At 46.7% G+C, this 10,194-nt stretch overlaps 1 protein-coding gene across 2 annotated transcripts; it reads right to left on the bottom strand.

The window, feature by feature from the left end:
• Nucleotides 1-7,471: 7,471 nt before the first annotated feature.
• Nucleotides 7,472-9,502, bottom strand: MRFAP1 (Morf4 family associated protein 1). 2 transcript variants are annotated; one of them, XM_032333774.1, is made up of 3 exons: nt 9,414-9,502; nt 8,863-9,292; nt 7,472-8,479 (listed from the first exon to the last, which is right to left on the bottom strand). In XM_032333774.1, the coding sequence occupies exon 2, from the start codon at nt 9,257-9,259 to the stop codon at nt 8,876-8,878; it is 384 nt and encodes a 127-aa protein (XP_032189665.1). In that variant the 5' UTR covers nt 9,260-9,292; nt 9,414-9,502; the 3' UTR covers nt 7,472-8,479; nt 8,863-8,875. The 2 variants fall into 2 exon arrangements, with proteins under 2 accessions (XP_032189665.1, XP_032189664.1); XM_032333773.1 differs by having other exon boundaries at nt 8,863-9,295; nt 9,414-9,493.
• Nucleotides 9,503-10,194: the final 692 nt, after the last annotated feature.

Below are 10,194 nucleotides of genomic sequence, written 5' to 3' on the forward strand. Positions count from 1 at the left end.
ACATGGTATTTGTCCTTCTCTGATTGACTTATTTCGTTTAACATTATACCCTCTGGGTCCACCCATGTTGTTGCAAATGGCAAGATTTCATTCCTTTTTTATGGTCGAGTAATATTCCATTGAATATATATACTATATATTCTATATATATTACATATATATATATACACTATATATTCATATTCTTCTTTATCCACTCATCTATGGATGTACTAAATGATACCTCTTAGAAAATATATTTTCTCTTCCTGGTGAATAGAAACACTGCTGACTATCATGTATTCATTTTGTTTCTAGAAAGCTTGCTAAACTCTACTACTAATACTGATGATTTAGCTTTAGATTCTTTCAAATGTATGATGTTTAAAAAATATCACTAGAATATAATGGTAATAGTTGTGATCATTTAAGAGACATGTCCCTAGGGCACCTGGGTGGCTCAGTCGGTTAGCATCTGCCTTCAGCTCAAGTCATGATCCTAGGGTGCTGGGATCAAGCTCCACACTGGGCTCCCTACTGAGTGGGGAGCCTGCTTCTCGCTTTCCCTCTGCCCCTCTGCCTGTTGGTATTCTCAATCACCCTCTCTCTGGCGTGCCTGGGTGGCTCAGATGGTTGGGCGTCTGCCTTTGGCTTGGGTCGTGATCCCAGGTTCCTGACATCAAGCCCTGCATCGGGCTCCCTGCTCCGTGGAGAGTCTGCTTTCTCCTCTGCCTCTCTCCCCTTCTCGTGCTCTCTCTCTCTCTCTCAAATGAATAAAAAAAACTTTTTTTATTTACTTTTTAAAAGATTTTATTTATTTATTTGACAGAGATCACAAGTAGGCAGAGAGGCAGGCAGAGAGAGAGGGGGAAGCAGGCTCACCACAGAGCAGAGAGCCTGATGTGGGGCTCGATCCCAGGACCCTGGAATCATGACCTGAGCCAAAGGCAGGGGCTTTAACCCACTGAGCCACCCAGGTGCCCCTGAATAAATAAAAATCTTAAAAAAAAAAAAGAAACATGTCAATGAATTTTTTGCTCCTCTCTTCATGGTTCTGTTCCTTGTTAAGTTATAGACTCAGAGACTACTCTGGGGGAGTTGCCTCACAAGGTCATCTTTCTTTGTACAAATAAGAAGATCATGAGGAATAATCTCCAGATCCTTGACTCCCTAGTAGGGCTTGGGATGACTGTTCAGGCGGGATATTAACATTATAACGAAGCTTGGGTAACTGTGGGGCACTTCTGGCACGTTCTGATTCATCTGAACAGGAGTCTTCCTCAGATGTCTTTTTCTGTTCCAGTAGTCTGTTAGTTTGTTTCTAAAAGGTAAGACTGACGGCTAGGCAGAAGCTTCTACTAGAATTTTCCTGAGTTTGGGGGTCAGACTGGCGACAGAACTTGATTACCTTCCCTGGAGGGCAGACAGGACTTACTACTAATAAGCAGAACACAGCAGGGGTGATGGTATAGCATCCGAAACAGGGAGGTGTAGGACCACAGCTTTTACCTTTCATCAAGGAAGCCCCCTTTCTGCTGCTGCAGGTTCGGGGCTCACCTGTTCCTCTGGACATTGATTAATCACAGGATTTAGCACACCCTGCTTGGAATTTCTCTGCCAATATAATTTCCTCAAAACCCTAGACTGTTTCCTGTTTACTTACAGCCAGTTCCAATGTGCATGTATTTATAGCAAAAAATCTTACCAAGACAAGTTTTTTTGTTAACTGGTCTCTGTGCTCTGTCCTTCCCCGACTCTCTCAGCTTGTTCCATGGGGAATGAGTGGCTTTGATAGAAAGGTAACTGTTACAATCTGGTCTTTGCTGCTTGGATGGCACCCACTATCTGGGGAAGAACCTTTCTACAACATGCTTGAGAAAGATCTTGAAGTCTGAAGCTCATCTCATCTCTAAGATGGCTTCTTCTGGAGCCATCTCTTTTAAAAAAAATTTTACACACACACACACACACACACACACACACACACACACACAATAAATAAAAATTTAAAAATATATATTTAAATAAGTTCTCTGCCCAATGCCCAATGTGAGGCTTAAACCCAGGACCCTGAGATCAAGAGTCATATGCTCCCCTGACTGAGCCAGCAAGGCGCCATCTGGAGCCACCTCTTACAAGTTTCAGTTTCGTATGCAGAAACTCTTGCCATTTTCAATCCCAAATGACCAGTGGTGGTGGCCTCTCACATCTCCTTCAAAGAAGCGACTGTAGGAAGCATAGTTGACAACCTCCAGCTGCCACTTCTTTGGCTCTGCCATAGTGGTCATGCCAAGGCCCTACCCATCTGCTCTCAGACGATGTTCAGGACTTAATTTACCACACTCATCACTCCTGTCTGTCCCATTGATGAACCAAGTAGAAATCTGCCTGGGGCACTTTTCTTAGGACAAATTTCCCATAATGCTCTCTACCCCAAAACCCTCTCCTGGCCCTATAGGAATTGGTGAGCCATTGCCTGGCTCCCTGCCTTCCACCCCAACCTTGCCCCTTACTGGACTGTCCCCAGAGAATTGTGCCACATGGCCCTCAGGTCCATGAAGGGAAAGCAGCTGGTTTCCCCATGTTCCCTGTGCTTTGGTCAGGAGTTGGGGCAAGACTGTCCTCTGGTCATCGCTATACCTCCTCATCATCCTCCCTCTTTTCTAAGGCGGCACTCCTTTAGAGTGTGTGCTGCTCATCTCACGACCTTATCTCCTTCCCCACTGTTATCATCCTCTGTCCCCCTCCCCACGTTGGAGCTCCCTCATTCATGTATACTGTGGCACCCAGCTCCTGGCCTTCCTTTCCACCCCACGTCCTGTCATCATCTTGGATGAGTTCCATGGCCATCCCACACCTGGTCCCCAGGCCCCCAGCCTCCTCCCATTTGATGAGCTCCTCAATGTCCCTTGGCTGCTTATTCCCAATGGTGACTTGGGGCTTGTTATTGCCCCAAACCTGCTCAATACCTGCTCAGCCTTCCTCCTTTCTGACCATGTCCCTGTCCTCCTAGGTGACATTTGTGCTATAGTCACCCGTACCTTTTCTTTTTAACCTGAGCAATTTACTTTAACAGCTGCTTTCTCATGTAGCTCTCCTACTTATTTCCCCATCCATCCCTTCAGTGTACACCATCCATCGCTATGACAATGTCCTTGTCAAAATCCTGACCTTTTACTTGTTTCCTGTCAAAAATGCAGCCCTTGATCAGTTGCGTGCTGTGGGGGACCATCACCAATGAGACTGCAGGAAAGCCCAGGGCTTGGGGGAGTCTATTTGAAGCTGTCACAGGTAGTAAAGAAACATGCTTTTAAGAGGCAAAGAACAATATTGGTGAGTTTGGGAATAATGGAATGGAGGATTCTGTGAATGAAGGAAGAAGGAGTGGGGATGTAAACAGGAGAAAGGAAATACAGAGCACTATGGGGATCAGAAAAGAGGAAAATAGAACTAGGTTCTATTTTGGGCAGCAGTGAAGTAACCCCTGGATTGGTTTATTTATTTGGCCACAGTGTTAACAAGGTAACAAATCTCCATTTATTTTAAAAAGATGGTGGAAACTTAACCCATTCCATGTTTGTCTGCTGCCTGGAAGGAGGAAGTGTCCAGGACCAGGGACTTGAATTTGGGCTCTTTCACCTCGGAGTCTTTTGAGGGCAGAAGAAAGTAAACAGCTACGAATGAGTGAGAAAGAAGGTTGTTGCTTGAGGAAGAATGCCCTGAACAAGTGGGAGGGATGTGAGGACAAACAAGGCTCTAGGCCTAGAGAGAAGGACGGACAACCCTTTCATCAAATGCAAGGAGAGGAAGAAAGGATGAAATTATCAGTCACCTAAGTGGGGCTCACGTCATCATAACAATTCCCAAATCTCAGGGTCTTTTTTTTTTTTTTAAAGATTTTATTTATTTATTTGACAGACAGAGATCACAAGTAGGCAGAGAGGCAGGCAGAGAGAGAGGGGAAGCAGGCTCCCCGCTGAGCAGAGAGCCCGATTTGGGGCTTGATCCCAGGACCCTGAGATCATGACCTGAGCTGAAGGCAGAGGCTTTAACCCACTAAGCCACCCAGGTACCCCACCCCCTTCCCCACCGCAAATCTCAGGGTCTTAAAGCAACTAAGGTCTTCCCTGTTTGTGCTATGTATTCATCATAGGTTGGCAAGGAAACTACACTTATCAAAGGAACATAGGCTGATGATCAACCACCATCTTGCATGTTGAATGGCTCCTGAGCCACAGAGGACTCTGGAGGGTCTCCTGTTGGAGGTTCCAGCTTGGATGTGACACGTGCTACTTTCCTTCACAAGTCACTGGCTAGAATTCGTCTCTCTCATTCTCCCTCTCTCTCCCACCCACAACCACACCCACTTACCCACGAGGGGGTGAGGAAGTGCAATATATACTAATGGCTTCTACAGCATTTTGTGCCAGGTGAGCTTTAGTTCTAGAAGTCACATGGAATGCCTGTGCTGGAAATAACCTCAGACAAGCCAATATCTGCCCAAGATCACACAGAGAGCAGTAGCAGGATGATTGGGAGTCAGATCTCCTGTTTCCCAGTCCCTCTGTTTAATGGCAGCCACGATTCTAAAGTTTTATCTTCAGCAAGGTTAAGAACTCCGTGGAGTTCTCCCTTCACTTGGAGTAATTTAAAAAAAAAAATACTTTCTACTTTAAGTAGCTCTACACCCAAAGTGGGGCTTGAACTCATGATCCCAAATCAAGAGTTGCATGCTCTACTGACTGAGCCAGCCAGGTGCCCCAGAATCATTTTTGTTAATGCTTGCCCCGCAAGTGTTGATTGTATCCTTGGTTATTGTCAGTCCTGCCATGTCCACTAGAATTACACTTGCTTTCTTCCCTGGGGTCATGTCAGCTGACTAGCTGCAGAAGCCTCTGTAGGAGCACTTTGTGGTCTTCCCAGCCTGATTCGTATTAAGCATGAGACCAGCAGATTGTGCACATTCTGCATACTTTTCCTCCATTTCTCATCAGAACTTCTGTTACAAATTACTTTGTCTATCTCCTCTCAGATAGATGGCTTTCCAGAGCTCTATGCTCCCACAGCCCCCATGCTTCCTTCTGTAATAGCAGTTGATATAAAAGGACATTTGTTACGGGGCACCTGGGTCCTGGGTGGCTCAGTGAATTAAAGCCTCTTCCCTCAGCTCAGGTCACGATCCCAGTGTCCTGGGATCAAGCCCTGCATCGGGCTTTCTGCTCAACAGGGAGCCTGCTTCCCCCTCTGTCTCTCTCTGCATGCCTCTCTGACTACTTGTGATCCCTGTCAAATAAATAAATAAAATCTTAAAAAAAAAAAAAAAAAGGACACTCGTTACACCTGAAGCACCTGAGCAAAGATAGGTTCCAGCTCCGGGCAGGCTGTACAATGGAGAGAATCTGGCCAAGAACCCCAGCAGGCCTTTCTGCATAGCTGTACATAACTGGAACTCTGAAGGACAGCCATGAAAGGGACAGAGAACCTGGGGCTTATAAAGGACATATAGATATATAATAAAAAATTCTGGCAACCCTGGTCATACTCAATGACGTGATTGTACAGTCCCAGAAGACTACCTCTCAGAATGGTTCCTTAGGACATTCTTTGCTTAGAAAATGAAAGATTTGCTTGCTCCAAACGCTGGAGCTCGACTGAGGGTAGACTTCAGAAGCTGGGGATATTGGAGTTGGTGGTTTCTTACAAGAAGGAGGAACTAAGTAAGGAGTTACTGGATAGTAATTTAGAATGCAAGTTCTCAAACCTGTAAGGATCATCTGACTACTTCACGGTTTATAGGACAACAAACAGTGAATGCCATGTAGCCACTGGAAAAAAGAATGCAGATCTTGATGTTTAAATAGGGTAAGATTGGGCGCCTGGGTGGCTCAGTAGGTTAAGCCACTGCCTTCGGCTTGGGTCATGATCTCAGGATCGTGGGATCGAGTCCCACATCGGGCTCTCTGCTCAGCAGGGAGCCTGCTTCCCTTCCTCTCTCTCTGCCTGCTTCTCTGCCTACTTGTGCTCTCTCTCTGTCAAATAAATAAATAAAATCTTTAAAAAAAAATAAATAAATAGGGTAAGATTTTCAAACCACAGTTTTAGGTGGGAAAAAAAAAAGGACATTCACAGGTTATACAGTGTGCTACCATCTCTGTAAAGACAAGAAACCCCAAAAATCCCAAGGTTGGGAGAGTATGTATGTATATACTCAAATATGGATATTTGGAAGGGTATATGATACTGGTAAATGGTTGTTTTCTTAGAGGGCAACGGGGAAGATTGGTGTAGGAAAGGGCCACCTTTTTTTTTTTTTATCTTTTGAATTTTGTGCCATTCCTCGTTTTAAAAGTCAACAAACCAAATGCAATGTGGTATCCTGAAACAGTAAAACAGGCATTATAACTGGGAAACTGGTGAAAGAATAAAGTCTATAGTCTGGTTAGTAGTATTGTACCAATGTTAATTTCCTAGTTTTAGCAAATTACCAAATTTAACTTTTCTCGTGGCTGTTGTTTCCTTGTTCATAATTTCATCCTATCCAATTTTTACCATTAAGATGCTTAGAGAAAATTTTGCAACTTCTGGGATTTTCTCACATTGGTCCTTGTGCTTGGACATCCCTCATTCTCTTGTTCTCAGAAACTGTACTCATCCTCTAAGTTCACCAGTTCCTTGCTCTGAAATGCTTAACTCTCCCAGAGATAGGACATGTAGCTTGTGAGTTTCCTACTGTTTTACACTGACCAACTGGGCTTCCCAGGAAGCCGACTTGAAGATGAAAATACAGTGCAGGTTAAGTTTATTAGGGATTAGACCCTGTGAAAGGGGAGGTCCATTAGACTAGGCAGAGGAGTGGGGCTGTGAGGTTGTCCTAGCAAGAGCCCGAGGAGACCCACCAGGGAGTCACACAGCTGCCCTTCAAAGTTGTCCCAACTTGTGGTGAGAAAAGAGCCTTTAGACTCTTAGCCAGTTCGTCACTGGATACAGGCCACCTAGGAAAGGGGGCATGAACTTGGCAAAAGCAGCTCTCTTAAGCAGAGGGTCTTCTCAAGAGGGCTGACCAGCTGATGGCTATCTGTCAGCAATAATTCCAGCAGCTGGGGAGTAAGCCCTTAATTTCTGAAGGTGCTGGGAGTGGTGTGATCTACCACTGTTATAATTATGACTTATTAAAATATTCCCTACGTGAGGGTTAATGTTCTAGTTTTTTAGGTTAGGTGACTGAAAGTACTACTCCGGCTTGGCTCTCTAAAAGCAATGACCCAGACCACAGGATTTTAGGAGGTCCCCTCCTATGCTAAGAACCAAGTCTGTCCTTCCCTTGACCAGCTCCTATAGCAGCATGCAGAGATAATTCTTTCCCACGACCAGAGGCTTTCCGAAAGCCTCAAAACCAGTAAGAAATTCATCTTCCATTTGGCAATGACAATCAAGGAGAAGATTTCATTTTGAGAGAAATAAAATTTTAGTCAATAACTTTTTAGGTCTTTTGTTTTTTCAAGCAAATGAATACTTTTATTAACTTTTTTTTTTCTTTTTTCTTTTTAATACACATGGTAGGGTTTTGACCTCAAATACTTGTCAGGTCTGCTACTCAAATGAACTTAGAGCAGGACGATTTATGAACTTCAAAAATACCTAGTCCCTGTCCAGTTTAGGGTCCAATGCAGACAGTCCTCCTTTCCTTTCCCAGCCCCTCAAGAGCCTTTGCAAGTATCTCTTCCATTTTATGCCCAGAATCCCCTGAAATGCATCAGAGTATTACATCAATGTGTACAAAACCAAGATCTTGTCTCCTATTCTAGGTTCCACATCAAATAAAGCTGAGTTGGGTTGTCCAAACTGACCAGATAGGTTACATCAGATAGTGTGCCACATAAAATTTAAATTTTGAACAAAATACATCTCTTCTCCTTTGGTCTCACACAGAAATCAAAGTCCCAAAATACAGACACTACCATCGTCCCACTGCCTTCTGATTCATCAGTCCTAGCCAGATCAGCTCCATTCACATTGCCAGTTGACGTCTGGTCCCTTCTTCTTCAGCTTCTTCAGCAGCTGCTGCATGAAGTAATATTCTAGAAGTAACGCAGCTCCTTCAGCAGCTCCAAAGCTGGAAAACTCCAACTCTTGAGTCTCATGTGACAGAGACTCAAAGTTCCAGGGAGCTATCAAGTCACACAAGAAAGCACAAAGCACCTCAAAATTTAGAAATAACCAAAGCCCAGGAACAAACGTGACTGCCGCAAGAGCTTACAATCTAGGCCCTAATTCTCGTGTGAGAGCACCTTCCAAATGAAAACTACTTCCCCAAACAAAAACATTGAACGGTCGGAACTTGTTTTGAGGTCATCCACCACAGACCATAGCAGAAACGTAGTGTAAGTGAGGACAGAGTGTAGACAGAGGAAAAAGGAGAAAACAAAAGGCTCTCTGGTTTCAGCTTCTCAAGGATGTCAGCCAATCTCCATCAGTTGACCAGAATCCGCTGGCTGGAAACCTGAAGCCCAGATGGGAGGAAATCATCGTTAAGAGGTTAAAATCCTGAAGAAAAACAGCAACCAACGCCCCTCACCAACCCGACCATGCGAGGTGCCCCCTCCCCCACTCCAGTCTTCCAGCAAATTCTGAGATCGTCCCGGAACGGCCTTCCCTCTCCACCCCCTTCCTCAGTGGCCCCTCGCGTGACTTAGTTTCCCTACAAGCCCGCACGACTGTCGTCCTCCAAGAAACCGTTACTCTGGGCCCCAACCGGACACACGCCCACCACCTTCTCTGCCAACTACCCTGGCGACCCACCCCGCCGACCCGGGTGCGAGCCGGGCTCGCGTTCACTTCCCCGCCCCCAGTCCCCCCAGCCGCCCCGCCGCCGCCCCGCCTCACCGCCCGCGCTCCTTCAGGACGACTCGCTTCTCTCTATCCGCCGCACCAGCTCCACCAGCATCTCTGCCATCTTCGCGATCTCCTTGGCCTTCTCCTCGGCCTTCTCGCATCTCTTGGCCGCCCTGCCGTCCACGCCGTCGCCGGGGTTCTGCAGATGGTTGAGGGCGCTCTCCTCCGAGGCCTCCACCTGCGTTTTGATCTGGATGAGCATATTGTCCATCTCCCACAGCTTGCTTCTGTTCCGCAGGTAGGCTCTGCCGTGCTCCCGCGTGAGGGCCGCGATGTCCTCGCGCATCTCGTTGATGACGGGCAGGAGGAACTGCTCGAAGTCCTCCTCGGGCTCCAGCACTTCCACCTCCTCGGGCTCCGCCAGCTCGACGATGTCCAAGGGCCGCATTCTCGCCGCCTCTCCGAACCGCGCTGCCGACGTCTGCTGCGGAGAGAAAATGGAGACTCGCTAGGCTTACCGATAGACTTCCAGAATATTCTTTAAAACTTTTACCCCTTTTAAACTTTTCGCCTCACAGAAGCCACGGAAACGAGCGACTTACGAGCAGAGAAGCCGCGAACAAAATGGAGTCCCAGCCGTCAACCAGCGCCCTGCGCGTTGCGGCCCCTTTCACGACACGGCCCTGCCTCTTTACGGCCACGCCTCTCGTAGAACGAGGCGCGGGCCGCGCGCCCGTCAACGGGGCGGGGCAATACGCCCCATGGCCGTGAGCGCGCACGTATACGCGCACGCTCTTCCTCCTTTCCCCCTTACCTGTGTGGTTTTATCCTCCGTCACCTTGGTTTTGGGGTGATTCCTTCTGGGTGTACCTTCTTCTTGGAGGGTTTATGGAGCACTGAGTTACATATTTTTAGTTTATAAGTACGATCTTCCTACAATAAACAAAGATAAAAAGTCTGTGGCATCTTCAGACTAACTCCAGTAGCCCCTTCGGCTTTAGTAGGCAGCCAGACCCAGACCCGTCCCAGCTGGCTGAAAGGTTAGTTTTCCTTCTTCGAATTACAGTCGAAAATGTCTGGGTGTCGTTTCCTCCAGGGCCGGAGACTCCCCCACCCCCCCACTCCAGGGTCCTAGGCCGTGTGTGGTACCTTCATCCTGAGGCCCCCCCAGACCCAAAGCTCAGCGGAGGTGAAGAGGGTTTTTCGGCTAGCCTTCACACCTTTTACCTAGTTGAGGGTTCCCCCGGAGTCGTCTTATTCAGCTCTGTGTCCCTGAAGCCCTGAGCAGAGTTTGGCACACAGTAAACTTGCTTTAACATTCGCTACAATTTTAACAAAAGAAGTTAATTTTCTAGCCTGTTGACCCAGTCACAAAACAGCAGC

Source organism: Mustela erminea, chromosome 2 (assembly GCF_009829155.1).
Source record: "Mustela erminea isolate mMusErm1 chromosome 2, mMusErm1.Pri, whole genome shotgun sequence".
Classification (NCBI taxonomy): Eukaryota; Metazoa; Chordata; class Mammalia; order Carnivora; family Mustelidae; genus Mustela; species Mustela erminea.